This window comes from Rhineura floridana, chromosome 10, assembly GCF_030035675.1.
Source record: "Rhineura floridana isolate rRhiFlo1 chromosome 10, rRhiFlo1.hap2, whole genome shotgun sequence".
NCBI classification, from domain to species: domain Eukaryota; kingdom Metazoa; phylum Chordata; class Lepidosauria; order Squamata; family Rhineuridae; genus Rhineura; species Rhineura floridana.
In genome coordinates this window covers 91,533,090-91,557,146 of record NC_084489.1, presented here as the reverse complement: position 1 = coordinate 91,557,146, position 24,057 = coordinate 91,533,090, and the positions used below count along the sequence as shown (strand labels likewise).

The window sequence follows — 24,057 nt, the reverse complement described above, 5'->3', positions numbered from 1 at the left end:
GAAAACCGCGCAGGGGCCTTTCGAGCCGCTTCCAATCCGCAGCCTGGCCCCGAGGCTGCATTCTCTACGGTCAGCTTGGAGGCGCCGTGGGGCTCACTAGGAAGGGGCCGCTGCCGCCGCCAACCCCTCCTCTCCTCTTCCCAGGCTGAGATGGAGGTGCCCATCCCACGGTACTTCCTGAGCGAGCGAGCCAAAGTCCTGCAGGAGCGACAGGAGGTCCTGGCGGGGCTGCTGACCCGCGTGGCGCCCAGCAAGACCGTCACCGTGAGTGCTCCCTCAGGCGGGAGGATGGGCGAGGAGGGCGCTGGGTGCCGCCGCGGAGGCAGGGCGGCGGCTCAGCGCCTCTAGGACTGCGGAGGCTCCGGGGCGTCGCTTGCAGCCTGGCGGGGGGAGGCAGAGCTGCACCAGGCCAGGTGCGGGCAGCGGTTGCGGTCAGTGCCGGCTCTTGGGCAGGCTAGCCCTGCATTTCCGCCCTGGAGGGCGCGTGCCCGAGCCCACGTGAGCTGGATGCGCTCCCACCCTGCAAGGGAGGGGCAGTTGCCCGGGATTGCCAGGTCGCTAGCCGGGCCTGATGCGCCCCGCGCTTGGGCTCCCTGGGGCTGGCTGAGGGTAGTGGGGGGCCTTCAATCGCCGCCTCCCTGAATGGGCTGCCCTTCCCTAGCCTCCGCGGCCTGGAATGCCGCGAGAGGAGGCGGTGCGGCTGATCCAGATGGCCGAGCGGATGCGCCAAGGCCGCCTGCGCGCCCGCTTCATGTGGGAGATCCGGAGGGACGAGGAGCGCGAGAGGAAGGTGCGCGAGAGCGGCCTCTCCGAGCCCAACCGCGAGCTGGCGGCCACTTGCATCCAGAAGGTGAGCCGGGAGGGGGGAGTGGAGGGGATTCCTCGGGGCGCGCAGGAGGATTTGGCCAGGGCGCGCGGAGGAAGATCGGTTCGCCGTCAACTCTGCCGCGCCCCAGAATGTTCTGCTCATAGCGCTGCCTGGATGCGCCCTCGGAGAGAGCGGCGGGGACGGATCCGGGCTCAAGCGGGGCCTTCCGAGCCAGGGACCGGGCTCCCGGCTGGACGGGACTCGCCCTCCTTCTCCCCTGTCTAGCTGAGGTGCCGCAGTCGGACTGCTGGGGAGGAGCCTGCTGGCCAGCGGCGGAGGACAAATGCGAGGCCGGACCTGGCTTGCGGCAAACCGACGAGGCGCCTCCTCCAGCCAGCCAGCCGATGTGGGTGAATCCCGCACTGCTCCCCCTCGTTCCTGCTCCCCGCCTGTGAGCCAAATGGCCCCGATTCTAGCCAAAAATGGCGCTGCAACCAGTAGCTTAATGGCAAATGCAGAAGTGGAGGGTCCCTTCATGACAGTGACAGCCACACCCTCTCCCCCGTTTTTTGCTTCTGGGTTGAGAATGAGATTCTTGTTAAGGCCTTCTTCCACAACAACAGACATCCCTAGGAGCCAATCAGCATGAAAAGGGAGAGTGTTAGCTACTGAGAAGAGTCTTCTCAGTGGCACTCACCTCCTTTCACTCTGATTGGCTCCAATCAGCAAGAAAGGGCAAGGAAACATGTTAGAAGATTCTTCTCAGTGACTAATACACTCCCTTTCATACTGATTGGCTCATAGGATGCTAGAGATATAGGGACCCTGCTCCCAAAAAAGTAGGGAGTGTAAGACACCCTTCTGAGACCCCAGACAACTACACCCTTGGGTGGCAGTAGAAATGCCCAACTTCTGCCTTCCAGCACATCTCCAGGGAGACACTGGTGGGAAGGACTTGGGGTTTCTCTTCTACATGTCTGTACAGAAAGGAGGGGTGGGCAGGCTTTGTGCCTTTGTTGCCATGCCCGGCAGAAGCCTTGGGGTGTTTTGCCACCGCCACAGGGGAACCAAACTAGCACAAGAGCCTTGAGTTCAGCAGTTTCCATGGGGCAGACCCTTCAGATGGATGGAAAAGGTCACGTGCTCAGAAGCATGAGATGTTGGTTGGCAGGTATGCATGTGGGCACAAAGTGGTAAAAATAGAGAGCAGGGGGTGAGCACGCCCACAGGTGTGTGCATCAAAAGGCCATGAAGGGCAAGAGAACCAAGGGATTTGTGCACTTCTAGGTGAGGCTGAAGCGCATCCAGAAGGAGCAGCAGCAGCTCTTTATGCTTTGCCTTAGAAATGGCATGTGGCGCTTCCTTGGAGTGTCTGCCCCCGATTCTAAAGTATTATTAAGAATTATATAATAATAATTACCTACCCTTCTCCCAAATTTCTCAGGGTGGTATGGACATATGCAGAGTAACTGAGCAGTCTGAGCTTGGAGTGTACCAGTATGTGTCTTTATGTTAGTAGCAGGCTTTTACGCTGCACTTAGATCACTGAGGTTGAAGACTTAATAAAATAAGAAAAGCTACTTTATTTATAGAAATAGATAGTAGATAGGAAAGGCATACCTAGTTCTAACTAACTAAATTGAAGGCGCAATGCCCAGATGTGGGAGTTGCCCTCATGGCTCAGGAGACACAGCAAAGACAAAGATGTTGAAGCAGAAGACAAAGGAAGGAAGGGCAGCTCAGCTTCCCTGAGCAGATCAGTTTACAACGGAAGGAAGTTAGGCAGAGAAGAGCACAGGTAAAGGTAGGCAAGCCTAGCCAGCTGAAGGACCCTCACTCTATCTTCCTTCTGGGATGAAAACAAAAGAACCCAAACAGGAGTTGCTGTTGCCCCACTTCCAACACAGGGCAGCTTACAACCATTTTAAATCAGGACATTAAAAACAATTTAAAATCCCAAAAGAGGGTGGGTCCTAAAAATGTCTCAGGTGTCAAAGAAAGTAAAGAGGTGCATCTTCAGCATTCACCTAAAACTGTACAGTGAAGTTGCCAGACACACCTCAGCAGAGAGGGAGTTCCACAACTTAGGGGCCACCACAGAAAATGCTCACTTCCGGGCCACCGCTCCCCTGAGCTTCTGAGGGTGGCAGAACTATCAAAAGGGCCCCCTCTGCTGATCTCAACACCTGAGAGGGTCTGTAGGGAAGGAGGCAGTCTTTCAAATATTTGATACCCAAGTCATTTAGGGCTTCAACTGCTGAGCACCTTGAATCAGCCTGGAAACAAACTGACAACCAATGCAGCTTTTTACAAACAGGGTTTATATGAGATCTAAAGGGAACTCCAGCCAGTAATCTGGCCACTGCATTTTGGACCAGTTGAAGCTTCCAAGTTGTCTTCAAGAGCAGCCCCATCAAGAGTTCATTGCAATAATCAAGTCTGGATGTTACAGAGCGTGGAGTACTGAGGCCAAGTCATCTCTGTCCAAAAGGGGCCAAAGCTGGCAAACCAGCCAGACCTGGAAAAAGCCACTCCTGGCCACTGAAGCCACCTGAGCCTACAGTGACAATCTTGGATCCAAGAGACTGTGAACAGGGCCGGTTTTAAAGAGTGGCCAGGTGGGGCACTGGCCCGAGGGCCCCTGGAGCTACAGGGGGCACTCCGCTCTCCTTCCACGATCCGTGGAAGCATCCGCGGACTGCCATCCCCCCGCTATCCCCCATTCTACCTATCTGTTGTTTTTTGCTGTGCGCAGATTTGCCATCAATCAAGATGGTGACCAAGGTTTCCTTAAGGGTCTGAAGCCTCTGCCGCCATCTTGGTTGATGGAACGCATACATGCTACACGTGCACATTGCTGCCATCAACCAAGATGGCGGCAGAGGCTTCAGCCCCTTAGGGAAACCTTGGCCGCCATCTTGATTGATGGCAAACCTGCACACGCCACAAAAAACAACAGAAAGGTAGGTGAAGCGTGGGGATAGCAGGGGGATGGTGGGCGGCGCAGAAGCTCCTGTCTTGCGGTCCACGGATGCTTAAGTTCCGCAGATCACAGAAGGGGAGCAGGGGGGTCCAGTGCAGGCTGGTACCCAAGGGCCCCGGCATGCCTGGGGCCGGCCCTGGCTGCGAACCTGCTTCTTCCAGGGGAGTGCAACCCCATCCAAAACAGGCGGCCTCCCCACCTCCTGGGCATGAGAACTCTGGACACCTAACACCTCTGTCTAAATGTAATGGTGGGTGGAGTGAGTTGCCAATGACCTGTAGTAACAATTCATACACCTTTCCCGCCCCCCAATCTTTCTGCAGCCACTCTTGCATTTTGGGGCTTCTGGGCCCCACTGTTTCCATTTTCTCTTTGCACCAATAATAGATATAGATCTATCTGTCCTCCTGAGCATGACACTCACTCCATGCACCTGAGGAAAAGGGCTCTGTCCTCAAAGGCTTCTCCCCAAACAGAGCTGTGACTCTTCAAGATGTCACCAATATGCCCCTTCTTGTTCTTCCTGTGGCAGCTGTACCCCCTAATATTTGCCATGGCTTCGGGGGGACAACGGAGGGAAATTGCTAGTGTCAGAAGGGGTGCAACATTTGGGATGGGTTCCTTGGCAATTGGGGGTTGAGGCTGTCATAATGGGAAATAGAATAGGGGCTTAATGGTGGGACTTGGTCCACAGTGGTCTCTCTCTGAGCACCCTCCCCCTGCTTGCTGTCTGCACCCACAGATGCTGCAGCCCCCCTAGACCCTTCTTCTGCTGCTGCTGCCTTCTCCAGGCTGCCCCTGTTGGGCATAATCTGGAAACGCAGCTGGAGAGAAGCCCCCCTCCACACAAAGGGTGTTAAATCCATTCTGGGTAGCTACAGGCAACTAATCCTACAATCCAGCCACAAAACTAGTTTCGCTGACATGACTTTCCCTAAGCACTCTGGAAACTTTAGTTTTTTTATTTCTAGAGAAGGTGGCCTAGAAGGTACATCAGGGGCCATTTGTGGGTGGAAGTTGGGACGCAAACTATATCACATATTTTGAGCATGCTGATTCTGAAAGAGTTGGTTTCCAAGCTGAAATGTTGTATTGTTGACCTTCTAATTCAAACACAAATGATACTTTTTTAAAAAAAAATCCCATAAGCTCTGCTCATGCTATCTGCATTTTCTTTCAAAAGTGTAATTGCATAATTACTCCATTATCTAAATGTAACTTGATATTCAGTCTGTCATCATGTCATAGCTCAGTGGTGCATGCACAAGGCCCTGTTCCTTGCAGCACCTCCAGGTAGGGCTGTGATTGAATGACACCTGGAGAGCCACTGCCAGTCAGTGTTGGTTGAACCAAGTCCTGACTCTGCAGAAGGCAGCTTTCTTCCTATGTTTTGCTTCTCCTTTTACAACATTCCAGAAATTCAGACCTTCATCTCTGTTCCCACAGTGAAAACTCACCTTGTCTGCTGCAACCTTCTCCTTCCTGTACTGGTATTGTGTAATCTCTGAGCCCTCACACCTGTCTGGCACACTGCTGCCAATATCCATTCCCCTCTTGGTGATCTCATCTCATCTTAGAATGTCCCTCCTTAAATACCTGTACCGGCTTCCTGCTCCGCTCAAAGATCCAGTGAAACTTCTGATCCACACTTTCAGAACTTTCCACACACACCCTTCCCCTTATCACCACTCTTGTATGCTGCTGCATCCCATTCCTCTTGTGACCTTCACTCCTCTGACATCCTCAGGTGTCCTATTGCCTCCAGGGACAGTGCCCTTCCTCTTTTGCTACCATGGCCTGGAACGGCTTCCCCAGACACAGGTGCGATGCCATCTCTCTTGCTTCTGTCAAGTCTCTCAATCCCACTTTCTCGATGAAGCCTTTGGATAGTCCGGATACACAGTTGCTGTTGGAATCAGGCAACGACGCTTGTAGATAGTTATCTGAACCAGGGTGTGTGTATGTGCTAGACAACAAGAGGATGCTTTGAGTTCTTCTCACTTGACCACCTTGCATGCTTGTGTTCAGCAGCTCTTCCTGCTTCTCAGACCACGGACTTTCTCCTCGGTTATCTTGCACGTTGTGAGGACATGCTTTCTGTCTGAGCTCTCACGCAGACAGATGGTGCTCTGTGTTATTAGTGAATAAAGCTTAACTTTTCTTTCTCACCTTTACCTGTGGTCTCAACAGACTGATTTGTTGCAACTGCTGTGTTAAGTGCTGACTTTTAGTATTTCAACAAAGTATGTGTAACTGAAACAACAACCTGTTTCCTTCCCCCCCCCCGTTGTTTCCCTGTCTCTCTTTTTAAAATGTAAGTCTCTTGGGGCAGGGAACCTTTCAGTCCTGTTATTTGTAAAATCCCATGCATATGTTGTTGTTGTTATGTGCCTTCAAGTCAATTATGACTTATGGCGACCCCATGAATCAGTGACCTCCAAGAGCATCTGTCATGAACCACCCCGCTCAGATCTTGTAAATTCAGGTCTGTGGCTTCCTTTATGGAATCAATCCATCTCTTGTTTGGCCTTCCTCTTTTTCTACTCCCTGCTGTTTTTCCCAGCATTATTCTCTTTTCTAGTGAATCATGTCTTCTCATGATGTGTCCGAAGGATGATAACCTCAGTTTCATCATTTTAGCTTCTAGTGACAGTTCTGGTTTAATTTGTTCTAACACCCAATTATTTGTCTTTTTCGCAGTCCATGGTATGCGCAAAGCTCTCCTCCATGTATATAGGTGGTGCTATATAAATAATATATTATAAATTGTAAGCCGCCTTGAGGGCCTTTGGCCAAAAGGCGGGGTATAAACAAAATTTAATAATAATAATAATAAATTATATAATAATGGGATATAGCAAAGCAAATGTGTAAATGTGTAACATGGAATTAAGGTATAAATATTAACCCTGCAAATGCTACAAGTTGCATCAGCAAAGCAAGGAATGACATAGAATCAAAGAATCATAGGGTTGCTGTTATGGAAATATGCAGAGATACTCAGCATCTGAGATGCATGTGCCAGTGTGTGTATTTAGACTAGCCTTCCCTGCTATGCAAAGGCATGAGATTTAGCTACTTGTAACACCTGTGAAACTGGCTTGCCTAAGCTCACTAAATGAATCAATGTCTTGGGCATTCCATTCTGGTGTCCTTTGATTATCAACTCCACCACTACCACTTTTGTTGATTCCATAAACAAGATGCTGGGCAACACTTAGCATTGAATATTATCTTCTTAAACTTGCGCCTCCTCCAGAGCAGCCTGAGCCCCATAGAGAAGTCTCAAGAATAGGTGGAGGGAGGGTGTCTGGGGTGTACATCTGGATGATCCTTTTTACTTGTAGTTAATTCTGTATCACCGGAAGTAGGCATTGTATCACTGTGGAGTTTTAGAGCTATATGAACTTAAGTCACACAATGACATGGTCCTGCTTTATTTATTATTTATTTATTAAATTTATACCCCGCCTTATGGCCAAAAAGGCCCTCAAGGCGGCTTACAAAAAGGTTTTGATGCATATTGGGGAAGACGGGTAAGTTTTTGTCCATTTCACAAGAGCCTGCTGGATCAGACCAATGGCCAGCATCCTGTTCTTACAGATGCGCAAGAGAAGCCTGAAAGCAAGACCTGAGTGCAAGAGCACTCTCCCTTCCTGTGGTTTCCAGCAACTGGTATTCTTTGGAGGCAGAGCATAGCCATCATGGCTAGTAGCCGTTAATAGCCTTCTCCTCCTCCATGAATTTGCCTAATCCTCTTTTAAAGCCATCTAAGTTGGTGGCCATCACTGCCTCCTGTGGGAACAAATTCCATAGTTTAACTATACGCTGTATGAAGAAGTCCTTTCTTTTGCCTGTCCTGAATCTTACAACATTGAGCTTCAATGGATGTCCACGAGTTCTAGTGTTGTTAGAGAAAAAAAACTTTTCCCTATCCACTTTCTCCATGCCATGCATCATTTTATACTCTTCTCTCATGTCACCTCTTACTCGCCTTTTCTCTAAAGACCCTCAGATGCTGCAACCCTTCCTCATAGGGGAGTCCTTCCATCTCACTGATCATTCTGGTAGCCCTTCTCTGAACCTTTTCCAGCTCTACAATATCCTTTTTGTGGTGAGGCAACCAGAACTGTATTCCAGATTTTCCTTAACTTTACACTTGTTTACATTTCCTGGTGCCAGGTGCATCACTGCTGCATGCTTATGCTTTGCTAGTATATTGTCTCTCTAAGGAGCACCTTTGCAAGAGGCTCAAAGAAGTGGGAGTTACTGAGTTTTTCCCTAAACATTGCCCTTCTACTATAATAGGACTTCAAAACGATAGTGAAAGACTTCTCTGCCAGCATTACTTTGTTCTCCGAAACATAGCTGGGATGGGATGGTTGAGGTGGCCTTTCTCAACCATCAAACAGTAAACAAAACCCCAAAAAACTCCAACACAGATGCAGACTGCGAAAAGGTATCTTCTTTAAAGGCTTGTTGAAAGAGGAAGGTCTTCAGTAGGTGCAGAAAAGACTATAGAGATGGTGCCTTGTATTTAAGGGAGGGAATTCCAAAGGGTGGGTGCCGCTGCACTAACGGTCCTCTTCCTATGTTGTGCAGAACGGATGTCCTGATAAGATGGTATCTGCAGGAGGCCCTCACCTGCAGAGCACAGTGATTGACTGGGTATATTAGGGGTAAGAAGGTCTTTCAGGTATCCTGTGTGTAGGGCTTTGTACACAAAAACTAGAACCTTGAACTTGGCCTGGTAGCAAATGGGCAGCCAGTGCAATTCTTTGAGGAGCAGGGTGGCATGTTGGCGATACCCTGCCTCAGTGAGCAGTTGTGCCATTGGATTTTGCACCAGCACCAGCTGCAGCTTCTGGACCAACCTCAAGAACAGCCCCACACAGAGTGCATTATAGTAAACCAGCTTGGATGTTCCTGCAGGAAGGTAAAGGGTTCTCCAGCTGTGTTCCTCTATCTGTCTTCCTTCTGTTGCAAACTAATACTCTCAGGGAGGGAGCTGACCTCACCTTCAAGCTCTCCTTCCTTCCTCCCTTTGGACCAGCTGAGGGAGAGCAGACAGCTTCCTTTTGTCTCTCTTCTCTAGCATGGGGGCAATGACTGAGTGTGGCCATTGCGCCTCCAACTTAGTTAATTAGGTAGAACTAGAACCTTTCCTATCAAGTAAGTCTTTTAATAAAGTAGTCTTTTTTATTTTGGAACAAGTGTAAAGTCTCGGTAAGTGAAAGCAAGGTAAAAGCTTGCTTTCTCTCAGGTAAACCGCACACACACACGCTGCACAAAATGCTGAGCAATTTTACCAATACTCTAACAGTTACCAGCACATGGACAACAGCAGTCAGGCTATCCCGGTCCAGAAACGGCTGCAGCTGTCTTACCAGCCAAAGCTGTTAAACGGCACTCCTAGTCATTGAGGTCACCTGGGCCTCTAGTGACAAAGATGGATCCTGGAGCACCCCAGACTACAAACCTGTAAGAAAAACGGTCACACTCCCACTATCCTTCTCCCGATAAAGGTCATCCATCAAGGCAGCCAAAGTAGATTAAGTCCCACAGCCAGGCCTGAACCTAGATTGAAATGAGTCAAGATAATTTGTTTCATCTAAGAGAACTTGCAGTTGCTGTGCCCCAACCCCCTCGATCATCTTCCCTGTTTGCGAACAGGGGGTAGTTGTCATAATCCAATGGATCCAGGTTGGGCTTTTCCAAGAGCGGTCAAGTCACCACCTCTTTCAGAGTGCTGGGACCACTCCCTCCCACAAAGACCACACCCTGGATCCATTCAGTCATACCCCCTTAGTAAGCTTTAATAAGCCAAGAAGGGCAAGGGTTGAGAGGACACATTGCTGGCCACATCATCACAAGCACCTTGTCCATGTCATCAGGCTGTATAGACTGAATCCTAAGAAGTTGCAGCAGACATTGCACCAGACACCTCACTGGGGATTAATGTAGATGGGGCATCAAGATTGCTATGGAGGTGAGCAACTTTACCCTCAAAGTGCCTTGCAAACAATTCACAGGGCCCAAAACTCCATTTCCTTGAGTAGATGTTAACAGACACACACACACCCCAATACAAAAAGCTGTGCTGGATGGCTACAATGGAGCCCTTGCTGCCATACACTAGGCAAGGTTATGTTGTTTTAGTCGTGCCCAATGAGCCTCACAGCGCATCTTTCACCACTTGCACTCTAGCCATTGTCCAGCCTGTTTCATTGCGCTTAGCTTCAACTGTGCAAACCAGGCTCCACAATGCTGGAGAGGGCGCTCAGGGGCAACCATGTCAGGAGCCTGAGTGTCTCATTGTTCCACAGGTCATTGTTCAACAAGGTCTTATCTATCTATTTATTTATTACATTTCTACTCCTTTCTTTTATGATAGAAACCAAGGCGGCTTACATGTGGTTCCCAGGTGGTCTCCCATCCAGGCACTGACAGACCTGACCCTGCTTAGCTTCAGCAGGGAGATGGCCTTATGTGCCTTCAGACCATAGCCTGGGACCTACTGGAAACTACCCTAGGGCATTGAGGAATCCAGTGGATTCCATTAGTCTCAGGGGTGGACCATCTTAAGAGTAGAGACACACTCCTTGTTCTGCCGGTTCCAATGCTTCTCCGCCTCTTTTCTGAAAACGGGGCCACATGGCGCTACCCCGGTCCTGCCCCTTTTTACTGTGAAACCGGATGGGAGCAGCTCAAGTTGGGTTTTTTTTTAATTCACATTCAAAGAGATTTTACAGCTGATTGGCAGATCAACCTGTTCCCCCTCCAGGTGTGGCCACTGGAAGCGCTTTGGGGTAGGTGACTAGGGTGCTCCTGCTCACAGCCAGTCTGTCCCCCAACCTTGCAAGGAACAATTGGGGCCGTAGGTCCAAACTTCAATTTTTTTTCATAAATGGAAAAATGAAAATAAAATATAATCAAATAACATTAACACACACATGTAGGTAATCAAATAACCTATTTAATAAGCTTGTAGCAAATTCCTGTGGAAATAGCTTGTTTGAACCAGAAGGAAATGCAAACCCAAGTTGTTGTTTTAAAAAAGCAAACCTTAAATTAGAAGGTCAAAGACTTTAAAATAACCTAAGAACTGGCATTTTTGGATTCAGCATACCCCTGTTGTGCATCCAACACACGTTCAAAGCCCATGACTTTACCTTCCCTGCGCTACAATGTCCCTTAACAGTTCCCATGATTCTTGGGACGGGGGGGGGGTGTCAGGAGCTTTAAATGTGCATTGGATGCGCTTTACATTCATGGTGTGGACCTGAGCAAGTATGTCCCGTGGACCCCCTTTGAGTTTATATAGCGCTGAGCAACGGAGAACAGCGGGGGGAGGTACCGTCGGATCTTCCCTTGGCCTGCAGGCCAGCCAGCGCAGTATCCTTTTGTGGGTGGGGACTGAAAATGGGGGGCCGGGAAGCCCACTAAACCATGTCTTTCTTCAAAGTGGGCCTTCCCTGGCTGGTGCCCCCCTCCCCCCGATGAGCCGCTCGGCCTGTTGAAGGCCGTCGAAATGTCATGTCTCCCTACAGATCTGGAAAGGGTGCGTGCAGAGGCAGCTCACCAAGTTAGCCCGTCAGATGGAGATGACCTTCATTGGCATGGTGAGTGCGGCTCGCCTTGCTGGGAGCAGCAGCCCCAGGGTCTCTTGCAGGCGCAGAGAGGGCAGGCGACTCGGGCCGCTGCTCCCTGGCTACCCAGTGCCGTCTGCGGGGCCTTTCCCGGGGCCTTTCCGCAGCCCTCCCTGCCTGGAGGCCGAGCCTTCGGAGGCAGAGGCGGTTCACAGCGGCCCTTCGGGCTGCCCGAAGGGGGCTCCAAGGCGGGCCCCCTTCCTTTCCGCACCGATGCGACTCTGGCTTAGGCCGCAGCGGCTCGTGACCCGGCAGGCTCAGCTCCGCAGCGCAGTCCCGCGAGCCGCACGGAGGGCAGGGGTAGCGGCGCGTCCAGGCCGGTTCCTGCGCTCGGTGGCGTGGAGGATTGAGAAGGCCGCCTCGGCCCGCTCACGCGGGCAGGGAAGGGCGCGCGGACATGTCACCCCGGGGCGCGACGGGTAGGCGGCCGCCTCCGCCCTCCCTCGCTCGCTCGCTCGCTCGCTGGGCACCCGACGCTTCCCGTGCCAGCCTCTCCCCCGCCCCGCTCCGTTCTTGCGGGTGCTCCTTCCGCCTCCTCCCCATTAGCGAGTGTTTAGTTCAGCGTTTTAAATAATTGTGTCCTCGGAAGGATATTTAAAATCCATTTGGGGGGCAATGAGGCAGGAAAGTGCCTGCGCGCTGCGGCCGCTGCTGGGCAGGGAAGCGCCGCGCGTGCATATTACAAACTCATTACGGGGTAATTTACACAGCCGCGCTTGGCTCCAAACTCCATTTCTCCTAATGGCCTCGCCTGTCCCCCCCGGGGGACTCGGGGGTGGGTTGGGGGCTGCCTTGCGCGGGGGGGGGGGAGAAGGAGGAGCCGCCCATTCAGCTCCCCGGCCCTCCCGCGCCCTGCCCTCTTCTCCCCACCCGCAGGAACTGGAGCCGCAGCTGCTAGGGCCCTCCGCGGCCATGATCCGAGCGCAGCTGGGCGAGGAGCTGCGGCGCATGCGCCAGGCGGACTACGAGGCCGAGTACCGCGAAGCGCTAAACAACGTGCGCGACGCCATCTACGAGGTGGAGGGACCCAGCATGTGCGAGGCACTGAAGGAGCAGCTCCGCCAGTGGTTCATCGAGTGCCAGTGAGCAGGCCCGGCCGGCCCCCCCCAGTTCCCAAGCCAGAGCAGCAGCAGCGGGCGGGGCGGCCCTTGGAGACTGGCCTTTGCTCCGACCCGCCAGGCTACCCCAATGCCTTCTCTGCTTCCCTCAGTGACCTTCTGGGATGCTTCCCCGACTATCCTGACGAGGCGATTGGGGGCTGCAGTGTTCTCTTTGCTCACAGGACCCCAGAAGAGGTATGGGGGGCTGAGGAGGGGCAAGGAATGGTTGCAGGGACCCCCCCTGCCTTTGCCTGTGGAAGGCACTTCAGCAGGTGCCCACTGGGGGCTGCCCACTCTGGAACACTCTTTCTCTTCTTCCCCCCCCCCCAAGTTTATTCCCTTTGGATATGCACATGCACAAATGCTCCCACCAGGTGAGGGTTGAGTTGGACCTGGCTGAGATCAAAACAGACCCGAAAAAGAAGGAGAAGGAGAAGGTAGCAAAGCCAGAGAAGAAAGGACAGGAGAAGAAAGTGGTGAGGAGGGTCCTGCTGTGCCCCCCCCCCCAGTGGTGATCCTGCCCTGGCTGTGGCTGAGCTGAGCGTAGATCTGCCCCTTGTGTGTGTGTGTGTGAGAGAGAGAGAGAGAGAGAGAAGCCACAGGGCAGAATCCCTGCCAAGCCAGCTCAAGCCAGCCAGCAAGGGACTGCCAGGGGCTGGGGTGAGGGAGGATGGCTTCGTGGGAGGTGCCAGGGGGACTTCCTACGCGCATTAACGGGCCGGGTTGAGGTTCTTCTCAGGATGAAGATGAAGGCCTGACCCTCTCTCCCTCCAAGTTCCTGCAAACCATCAACCAGGGCTTCCTGATGTACACAGGTGAGGAAGGCAGAGAGATGGGTTGGAGGGAGAGGCCTCTCTGCCTGCCAAGCTGCAGGGCGGGGGCAAACGTGCCAGATCCCCAGCTGCCCCTCCCTCTCCTCCCGTTTGTCCAGGCTTCCCATTCCCCGTGGGCTCCACCCCTGTGACCAGCTGATCAGGCTGTTGGTATCTGGGAAGGGTTAAGAACATAACATAAGAAGAGCCTGCTGGATCAGGCCAGTGGCCCATCTAGTCCAGCATCCTGTTCTTACAGTGGCCAACCAGGTGCCTGACCAGGTTGCCCTCTAAGCCCCTGCATGGGCACAGCTGGGGTCAGGGTTAGGCCTGGGGGAGGGAGCATCATGACCTCAGCACTGCTCCCTCCAAGGTTGCTGGAGTGACCGGGATGAAGCCATCCACTTTGAGCAGCAGTACGAGGAGGAGCTGATCAGGACGGAGAAGAGGAAGGAGGTGGAGATGGAGATGCGGCTGCAGGTGAGTGCCGGGGGGGGGGCTGCAGCTGGGGGGGGCTGCAGCTGGGGGGGGCTGCAGCTAGAGGGGCGGGGCTCGCCTCCAGGTGCTAGCTGAGCCCTTCAGCCCCCTTTCTGAACGCCCCCTCCCCAGGTGAACGAGCTGATGCGCCAGGAGCTCCTGCATCTGAAGCTGGCAGTGGACCAGCAAGAGACCAAACCCCCGAAGCCCCACAAGGCCAGGAAGAGTGCCAAGGTCCGGGTGGGTGGGGCGGTTATACCAGAGGCTGTCCTGGGGGGAAGCCCTTCCCTTATGCACCCAGCCTTCTTCTCAGAGTGGCAGAAAGACTTTCTCTGGCTTCTTTGAAACAGAAAAAAGGGAAGAAAGGAAAGAAGGAGAAGGATTTGACGCCAGACAGGTGTGCCCCTCCCCCACACCCCACCCCTCACCCTGGTCCATCCTGAAGTGTATGCGTGGTTACGGGGGGAGGGGGCTGGTTGCTGGGGGCACACACCTGTGACTCAAACTTGCATAAAATCTGCAGGTGATGGTCTGAAGGCACGTAAGGCCATCTTCCTGCTGAAGCTAAGCAGGGTCAGGTCTGGTCAGTGCCTGGATGGGAGACCGCCTGGGAACCGTATGGAAGCCACCTTGGGTTTCTAGCATGAAAAGAAAGGCAGGGTATAAATGTAATAAATAAATAAATAATAAATAATATATTCATTTATAGATGGGCATTAAGGCTGGGGGTGGGAGGTGTCTTGACCAGCAATATCCTTTACTATCTTCCCAGTAGCCCTGGAAAATAAGATAGAAATAATTGGTTCTAAGTTTTAGCAAAGGGGGGGAGGGAGACCCAGGTTCAGCCCCCCGTGCACACAATTCCTGCCTAGGCTCACCTCCTAACAATGCCCCAGTGGCGACCCTGCTGAGCTAGCAGACCTGCTCACCATTTCATGCTCAGTTCTGTGGAGCGGCCAGGGTTGCCCCCACCGTGCGCATGCCTGCATAGCACATGCCAGGGCATCTAATGCAGCGTCAGTTGGTGGTGCCTGGCTGGGGGGCTGCAGTGTCCCTCTGTCCCGTCCCACACCACCACTGCACACAGCCAGAGTACGGGGAAGGCATCCAGGACAGGTTGTGGTGATGGCGAGCTATGGGCATGTAAGGATAGCCCGGCTGCCGCTGGATTGGACCAAAGGGGGTGTCAGGTGCCCCCAAGGGAAACCCACAGACAAGCAGGACTCACTGGTTCTTCTCTTGGGTGAGACATTGGAAGTGGGGAGCTCCACCCTGCTCTTCCTCCTCCTCCATGTTCAGCCATGCAGGCCTTCTGTTTGCTGAGCAGGCTCTCCCTTTAGAGTTATGGGACGCCTGTCCCGGATGCTTCAGGGATTGGGGCATGACCCCTGTCTTGGCTGAGCCTGGCCTCTCCGTCTCTCCTTCAGAACCATTGATTCTCTTTATGAAGAGCTAGTGCTTCAGGGCATCATTAAAAAGCCCCAGAAGGTGCAACTGGCGGATTACATGGGTGAGTGGCCCTCTTCCTCCCCTCCTCCTCGGACATAAAAGAGGGTCTCCCTTGACTGGAAGCACCTGCAGGAATGGAGCTTGTGGCCTGAGGATGGTATCACCAGGCTAGGTGCTATACAGAATACAGAAAACAACAGATGTGACTTATGACGGTAATAAATGCTTAGGAAGTCCGATGCAACCTTCCAAATCCTTTTAGGGGAAGGAACAGAGCGGGCATATATCCAGGAGATAGGCTTGCCCTTGTTGTCGTTTGTGCCTGGCATCTGGAACCTTGAAAACGTATCCTGTCTCTGAACCTACATGACCCATTCTTGGCTCATAGCCATTGGCAATCTCCTTCTCCAGTGAGTCAGTATTCCGGAGGTTATTTGTGTGTTGTATAAAGGCCTTGTAGGCTTGGCTGGCTGGCTACTGATGTGTGGGATGTCGCAGAGTGGTGAAATTGGGAATGGAGAGACTGAGTGAGCCTTTATGTATTTGAATCTTTGCTAAAGATTACACCTTCCCTGTAAATTAGTCAGACAGAGACTTTAAGCTTTAAAATAAGAAATAACTACTTTATTCTGGAAGTGCATACTTGATAGGAAAGAGTTCTACATCTAGCTAACTAGCTAAGTTGGAGATGCAAACACTAGGCCTAGTGTTTGCCCTCATGCTTGGAGGAGAGGGAGAGACAAAGAGAAGACGTCTGGTCTCCCTCTCAAGAGAAAGAAGAAGGAGGAGGAGGAAGAAGATGTGGTCAACATCCTATGCATATCAGTCTAGCAGGAAGGGAGAGTCAGCAGGAGATCAAAGGACAGGTATTAGCCTAGCAATCAGGAGTTCTTCTCTCTAGCTACCCTTTTAACCCCATGCAGCCTCAACCCACAAGTTGGGAGTTGAACCACATATTCCAACATGGGAGAGCCTTCTCTGTTGCACCCCACCTCCTCCAGGAAGCTCAGATGGCAGAGACCCTAATGGGTTTCCACCATCAAGTAAAACAATTCCTACTTCCCTGGCCTTAGGGTGAGTCAGTGAGGCTACTTTCTGTTTTCAGTACTTTTAAGCTGTTCTGTTCTGATGATGATTGTTTTATAAATCGTAAAACAAACAAGTTACAAAAATAAACATAAGGTAAAACATTCATTTTACATAGACATAGTGTCATTGATGGAAAATGTCGTGGTCCAAAGACGCATCAGGTCTCGCCTGTAAGTAACGAGGGGCAGTCTACAAATATAGGTGATAAAATAAGAGTCGTTTCCTTAGTCCTGAATTTCCTGCACATGCATAATTTTACCTTCCCATATCCCCCGCCCTGGAGAGTTGCTGCCTGTCAGAGTAATAGTATTGAGCTAGATGGACCTGTTGTCTGATTCTGTATAAGTTTTCTTCATACATTCCCTTCTAGCTTTTTTATCTAAACTGGAAAGCCTCATATATTGTAACATTTCCTCATAGGTGAGATACTCCAGCTTACTTGATCTCTCTGGCTGCCTTTTTCAGTGCGTTTTCCAGCTCTGTAATAGCCTTTTTGAAGTGTGGCAACCAGAACTGTACACAATCACAATGTCATTGATGGAAAAGTCATGGTCCAAAGATGCATCCGGGCTCCTCCTCCTCCTGCTTTTTCCTCTACTGCTGTTTCCTCACATGGACTCCCTCTTGCCCCTTCATGTGAGATTGGCGTAGGGCCTCACCTGGGCATGGCATCAAACCCTTGTCCTGGTAGTCCACCTCAGCCGTGGAATGTGTGCTGTTAAGCATGTACAGAGAACCATTGCTAACAATCAGCCATAGAGTGCCAGGGCCAGGAGGGACTTCCCTGGGGACTTTGGGTCTAACACCTACCACTGGGAATAGATGAGCCTGCTGCCAGAACATGATTGTCCCAGAACTCCACCTTGCCAGGGAGGTGTGGCTGACCCTGATGCTAGCTGGGGTCTGCCACTCTTGCATCTCCTTTCACACCAGGTGACTTCTGCTACTTGGGTACCATCCTACGCCAGCAAGAGATTGAGCCGGTACCTTCAACTCTAGACGTGCGTCAGAATGTTGCCCTGTATGCTGTCCTGCGTCTGGGTAGGATGGCTGTCAGTTCTCCCTTCCCATATGTGATTGTCTCCCAGCTCCCCCCCCCCAAAAAAAATGTTGCCCTGTGTCCCATCCTTAAGACCCCCTGTCTGTCTTCTCCCACCAGGCTCTCAGCCTGTGCATGAGTTGGCCCCTCTGGTGAAGTCGCTCCTCTTGGCCGGTCCAGCGGGCACTGGGAAGAAGATGCTGGTGCACGCTGTGTGCACTGAAACGGGGGCCAACCTTTTTGACCTCTCACCGGACAACCTCGCTGGCAAGTACCCAGGCAAGAGCGGCCTTCAGATGATGATCCACCTGGTACTCAAGGTACACGTCTGGGAAGTTCAGGTAGTGCAGCTGTGAGGGTAACTAGAGGGCTGGCTGGGAGGGAAGGGGCCACAGAGGCCAAGTTAAAGGTGTGCAGGCAAGGGGCTGGCAGAAAAGGGAGGGAAGCCAGTGGGTGTCCATGGGGGGGCACTCTCTGGCTGTTCTGGAGTCTGCCCTGTTTTTATCAAGGACACAGTAGTGTGTCTTCTGCAGCTTCTCTGGGCAAGTGTGAAATCTGATACTGGATGAATTTGGCAGGAAAGAAGGCTGTGGCTGAAAAAAGCTTTATAATGGGAGGGAATGGCCTCTGTGCCTGTCACCACCACCCCCGCAACAGTCTCTATTCTTGTCTAACACCACACCCCCTGCCAGCTTCTTGTCCACTCCCCCCCCAAATTCTCTGGAAGAAAAACGGCAATTGAGGCTTGGAACGCAGGACAAATGTCACGTGGCCTCCAGGGTTTGCCTAGGAAAGAATCTGACCCTTGAGAGGATTAATTTACAAGGGCTTGGATTAAGGCAGACTGATGGGTCCCATGGTCTTAATTCTGGGGTGTTTGCTGCCACCAACTACTCCGTTTAAAAGCCAGAGAGAGAGAGGCAAAATCTGGGTTCACTTTAAAACTTTGCCTGTTTCCCTTTTTGTGCCCTGAAGCTATCCAAATCCTCTCATCCCACCGCTCCAGGACTGGAGCCACATATATGGAATAAGGAGTAAATAAAGGCCAGCAATGCTTATGGGGCATGATAGAGGAGGCTTAACAGAACACGAGGACCAGGCTAAACTGCAGGCATTTAAACCACCTTGCTATATTTATTGAGAAACAAAATGACAGGCTCAGCATCTGGCTTGGAAAGCTAAACAAAAGGCTTGGGAAATGTAGGCCTTCCCCCCCATAGCAATAAACTGTGGCAGCCACCAGCAGTGAAAGAACGAAGCCACAGTCATCTGCGTTGGGAGGGTTGGCCATACCCAGGCCTTGGAAGTAAAGATTCTCTCTCTCACACACCCTACCTATTTTATTTGTTCACGGATTCATGATTTGCCTCTCTGGGTGAATATGTAAGATAAAAACAACTGTAAATACACTGACCCATAAATGGCTTTGGCTCCAGAGCGATCATCACCTGTGTGGCATCTGGTCAGCTGTCAACGAGGCAGCGAGGCAAAGGTTGCAATCCTGCGCATAGTGGGATGCCACTTCCTTCAGGGGATTGGAGCAGCCTGACTGGGCTGGTTGGTAACCTCACGATTGGGCTACTGTCATGTATTCTACGTAGGGTTTCCCTTGAGGTGCAGCTGGTGCAGAACATGGTGGCCAGGTTGTTGAGTGGAGCACCTCGACACGCACATATTGTACCGGCTGCTGATCTGCTACTGGTCTGTGTTCAAGATTTTGACATCTTTTGAGGTCCCTTCACTGGCTCACTATTTATTTCAGGATTCAGTACAAGCTTCTAGTTTTATCATTTAAAGCTTTACACAGTCTGACTCTCCTTGCCTCTCAGTTCTTACTTCTCATTCTAGCCCTGCATGGGAACTCCCCTCCTCAAACTCTGGGCTTCTTGCCTGTTCCAGGTCTGTTTGCACTTTAGCTTGACTTTGCCCATTTTCTCTGGCTGCCCTGGATTTCTGGGATGGTCTCCTGGAGCACTTGCGGACGGCTCCCTCAAAACCTTCCTTTTTTCCAAAGCTTTTGGAATTTCAACGCGGTGTTCCCTCCATCCCCCCAATATTTGCATACCTGGAGTTTGTGTATTTGAAGACCTCACTGCATCCTTTTTGGGGTAGGGACTGGTTTTAGTGTTTTATTTTACGTACGGGACCATGTGTACCTGATGGCGCTATATAACTAAATGATAATTTTGCTGCTACATAAAGCCCCAGACAACTTGGGATCACGTTACCTGAAGGACTGCCTGCCTCTCTATAGACTTGTAAGTCATTTGGATCCCATGGGGACATTGCACTTGTGGCACAGCACCCTACAGAACCTGACAGGGCTGTTGCCCCTGCCCTCTGCCATACGTGAGGCATCAGCCATCAGGTGTGTCATACCATCTTGTAAAGGACATCTCTTTTTGCCAAGGCTCCCATTGGACTGGACCACCCATTGGACTGGACCTGTGGGTTCTGTTTTTATCTTTGTTTTCGTTACACTGTTTTACTCCTTTTATATTTGTATTTTTGTGTACCGCTTGGAGATTGTAAATATTAAGCAGTTCAGAAATGGTGTTAAATAAATGTAAATAAAAATAGAGCCTTTTAAAGAGGAAAACATCTTGTGTGAAAGTGTTTTTGAGAGCCCTGGATTAACTGGTTGCAGCCATGTTCAGCTAAGGGTGCAATTGTCAGGCATGGATCCAAGAGAGTTTATTTCCCTTGAGTATCAACAGATATAGGAGCTATACAAAAGGGATGTATTGTGCAGTCAGCGTGTTGACTGCTAGAACTGCATAGGATGAGACTAGATTGTGTTGGTCTTGCATGCTGCAGTGAGTGAGCAGTGGTTTTTAGTCAGGAAAGGGCTGCTCAGCCAAGAGACCAAGCGAGAGGCGGCATTTCTCCAGAGGAAGAGAGACTCTGAGGAGGACCCACTAAACTAAGGAGAGTCCGAGTGGCCATTGACCTTTCCTTTGCACCCCTAACGGCTCCTTCCTCCTCTGGCTGGTCATCTTCTAAACCGACCCTTGGCTGTGGGTTTGGTCTCCAGATGCAGGAGCCCCACCAGCTGCATTTTGCAGAACTGATTGCCAAAATGGGGGCTTGTCGCTTTCCACCATCTGGTCATGCTTCTGTGCTCTCCCCTCCCCTGCACAGGTGTCTCGTCTCCTGCAGCCGTCCGTCATCTGGGTGGGGGACGCCGAAAAGACGTTCTACAAGAAGGTCCCAAAAGAGGAGAAGGAGGTGGGTGAGGCCGGCTGGGCCGGAGGGTGGAGGAGCGCAGCCACACCTGCCAGGCATGATGTCAAGAGCAATGGCATCCGCCTGCGAGAGGCTCCCGGGGAGGGGCACGCTGGATGACCCTGCAAGGGGGCTTGGGGCCGGGACCCTCCCCAGCTGCCCCCTGGAGGGAGAGCCCATTGGCAGCTCTCGCCCCGGGGCTCATAGGGTGGTTACTGCCCCACAGTATGACCCCAAACGCCTGAAGAAGGACCTGCCCAAGGCCCTGAGCCTGCTGAGAGCTGAAGACCGGGTGCTGCTGATGGGCACGTCCAGCAAGCCCTACCTGGCCGACATCAAGGGCCTCTGCAAGACCTACGAGAGGATCCTCCTCGTCCCCCGGCCAGATTATGCTTCACGCTATGGTGAGAGAGAGAGAGACAGAGTTGGTGCTGTGGAGAGGAACAAGGGCTGCATGGTGGGGCGGGCGGAGAACAATTGTGAGGCTTACCAGCTTTTGGCGCATTTTCCTTCCTGTCTCAGTTAGATTATGCCATCCTCAGAATGGGAAATGACTCCCAAGCCCGTTCAGGAAGGGGCCAGGGGAGGTTGCTGAGCCCTGACCCCACACACACACTTCTTCTCCTGAGGAAAACTGGTGGACCCAAAGACTCTGCCTGTGTCCTCAGGAGCAGGGGTGGGATGAACATGCACACACAAGCCCCAAGGTAGCGCAATGAGCTGAGAGCGAGGATCGGGGGCTCTCTTGAACGGAGCAGGCTCTGTGGGGCAGTCTTTGCCCTGGGAGACACTGCAGAGGCAGTTAAGGGGCCTCGCTTGGACCCACGCTGGGAGTCGGGAGCAACAAATGCCTGTGCGCAGTCCTTGCCCCCCATGTCAGCTGGGATTCCACCCCCAGCCACTTTTTAATGTTACAAACTTTATTAGCCATCACATACGCATAATAGCAGAAATGTTACATACAACAATTGCGGAATTGGACTCACTGGAGTGGGAGTTCATAGCAGCCCAAATATTTTTTTGGGGGGGGGGAAGAAGGGATATTGTGAGACAGAACGGGGGGGCTAATGAAACTGTCCCTTCCCCCACTCAGTGACCTGGCAACGGCTGATTGAGAAGCACGGTGGCATTGTCACAGGCAGCCTGGACCTCAGTGCCCTGGCAAAGGTGTCGGATGGGTACAGCCAGGGCAGCCTGGCACAGGCAGTGACGGCTGTGCTCAGTGAGAGGCGACTCCTGCAGCTTCCCAAGAGGCCACTGAATGCTGGCGAGCTGCTGCAGATGCTGGCCAGGGCGGACCCCATCTACCCAGAGGAGGAAGAGATGCTGAAGGTACCTGTTCTTCTCCTGCCACTTCCTGGGCAATTGGCTCCTAAAATGGCTTCTTTGATGGTGAACTCTTTGCAGGGTTTGTGCACTTCATTTTAGCAGGATTTGCAGTTTGGCTCTCTTTCCTTTCCTTCTTGAGCTATTTAACCATCGTGGCATCCTTTTATACTTGGGACTTTCTTGTATCTCTCTAATGACTGCTAAAGTTTTTATCTGAGTCTCTATTAAGTGGGAATTAATTCCTTCGTTTTTGAGAAATAAGAGCCTGAGAACTGGATCAGGCCAAAGGGGGACATCTAATCCAGCATCCTGTTGTCACACTGACCAACCAGATGGTCCAAAGGGAAGCTCAAAAGCAGGACCTGAGTGCAAGAGCATCCTCTCCTTCTGCAGTTTCCAGCAACTGCTATTCAGAGACAATTTTGCTTATTTATTTATTTATTTGATTTATATCCTGCCCTTCCTCCCAGGAGGAGCACAGAGCGGCAAACAGAAGCATGAAAAATTGATTTTAAAACATATTAAAACAAAATTTTAAAAACATATTTTCCCATTTCAGATATTTGGGTTTCTTTCCGACCGGTGGGAACAAAGAGACCACGTTCCTTCTTTCTTTCTCCTGTGTTATTCTGAGCCATTCTTTCTGCTTGCCTGACCTTTCTTGTGATTTCAGAAATGGAATCTCCATTCGGAGTACCTTCACCTGCTACTGCTCATTGAAATCTAGCAAATGCTTGCACTGGTGGTAAAAATCCATCGAGTAACACCCCTCTGATTAACCTGTATTCAAAATCCCATTCTTTATCTCCGTTAAATTTTGCCATATCAGTGAAAACAGCGCTGCCCATTTTAAATCTACATACTCATCTGTGGTTTGTCCTGGCAATTGCTGGATCTTACAGAAACATCCAAAATTAACTTTTCCCAGCAGAATTTCTGCACATTTCTTGAACCAAGAATGTAAAGATTTGTCATCTCTGGGCAACACTGCAAATGCAGCAGCAAAACCTGGACAGTCTTTTGCACGTTCTATAGCTAGGCTAGGCAGATCTGCTACAGAGAAAGAATGTATTTGTCAAATTCTGATGGTGCCAGCCAACCATGGGATACAATTTCCTTCATTAAGGGGTCCTAGATTTTGCTATAGCCTTAGCCACTCCCCTTCATTCATGGGCAGGCCTGCCATCATGAAGGAATTATTTCTAGGCCTAATTTCTCTAAAGGCGTGATCCCAATTTAATTATAAAATCTGACCGTAGATAGTCCTTCAGCAATCACAGTCTAGGTTCATGAGGGTGGGCTAGCCTTTGGATAGAACCGTTGGACACCAGAAATAAAGAATATATTATAAAAAGTATTGTCCCTAATTAATAGGTTTAAAGGTTACCAGCATGAGATCAATGTACATACACAACCCAGGACGTCTTAGAATGACATAACCCCATGTGAAGATGTTTTGCACCACTGGAGGTGGGATCTCTGAGATTCCAAAGAGATGACCCCAGCTATTTCCCTTGCATTTAATTAAATATCCTTACCATTTGCCTTTTCCAAACCCACTGTAGTGTCATCAATGAGGTGAACTTCCTTATTGGTTCAGCACCTTTGCATGACCAGTGAGGTGACCTAACTATCTTTTTGGTCACCTGGACCTCCCCCTGGGATCATCCCTATGTGTGTGTGTGTGTGCGTGCGCTCCCTGTTCTTGTGGTCAGCACGAAACCCTGCTTCTCTGTTCTTGTGGTTAGCATTTTCCCTGCTGCTAGCCCATGTTCTTCCACTCACCATACAGGCTGTTGCTACCCGTCTAGTTTTTTTGGGGGGTACTTTGTCTTCCCTCACTTCTCCTTTTATGTGTAGAAGCAGCAGTAAAATTCAGCTTCTTCTCTTGCAAGCAAACATTTAGCCATTTTTACCCAGAATCCCTTGATCAAATCTAACCAGACATTAGCCTGATTAAGAATAATGAGGTTCAGTTCTCTTACACTAGTAAGGCCACACAGGTGTTGTTGGTGAGGTACTTTGTCACAATCCACCATTCTGAAATATAGAATTTTTTTTTTGCAGCCATCACTCCTGTTCATCGCAATTCAATGG

The 24,057-nt window shown here is 51.1% G+C and overlaps 1 protein-coding gene across 13 annotated transcripts in view; it reads left to right on the top strand.

The window, feature by feature from the left end:
• Positions 1–42: 42 nt before the first annotated feature.
• Positions 43–24,057, top strand: part of IQCA1L (IQ motif containing with AAA domain 1 like) — a 38,933-nt gene continuing 14,918 nt past the window's right edge. For 3 of the 13 annotated variants that reach the window (XM_061587022.1, XM_061587018.1, XM_061587019.1), the window contains exons 1-14: positions 326–850; positions 11,342–11,413; positions 12,317–12,735; positions 12,915–13,016; positions 13,280–13,355; positions 13,726–13,832; positions 13,962–14,063; positions 14,180–14,226; positions 15,257–15,339; positions 17,301–17,408; positions 17,527–17,747; positions 20,548–20,634; positions 20,858–21,035; positions 21,725–21,963. In XM_061587022.1, coding sequence (XP_061443006.1) covers positions 643–850; positions 11,342–11,413; positions 12,317–12,735; positions 12,915–13,016; positions 13,280–13,355; positions 13,726–13,832; positions 13,962–14,063; positions 14,180–14,226; positions 15,257–15,339; positions 17,301–17,408; positions 17,527–17,747; positions 20,548–20,634; positions 20,858–21,035; positions 21,725–21,963 — 2,049 coding nt within the window. In that variant the 5' untranslated portion in view covers positions 326–642. Of the gene's footprint in view, positions 265–325; positions 851–11,341; positions 11,414–11,751; positions 11,860–12,316; positions 12,736–12,914; positions 13,017–13,279; positions 13,356–13,725; positions 13,833–13,961; positions 14,064–14,179; positions 14,227–15,256; positions 15,340–17,300; positions 17,409–17,526; positions 17,748–20,547; positions 20,635–20,857; positions 21,036–21,724; positions 21,964–24,057 lie in introns of those variants that run through there. The other 10 variants (XM_061587020.1, XM_061587029.1, XM_061587021.1 and 7 more) reach the window with 9 other exon arrangements.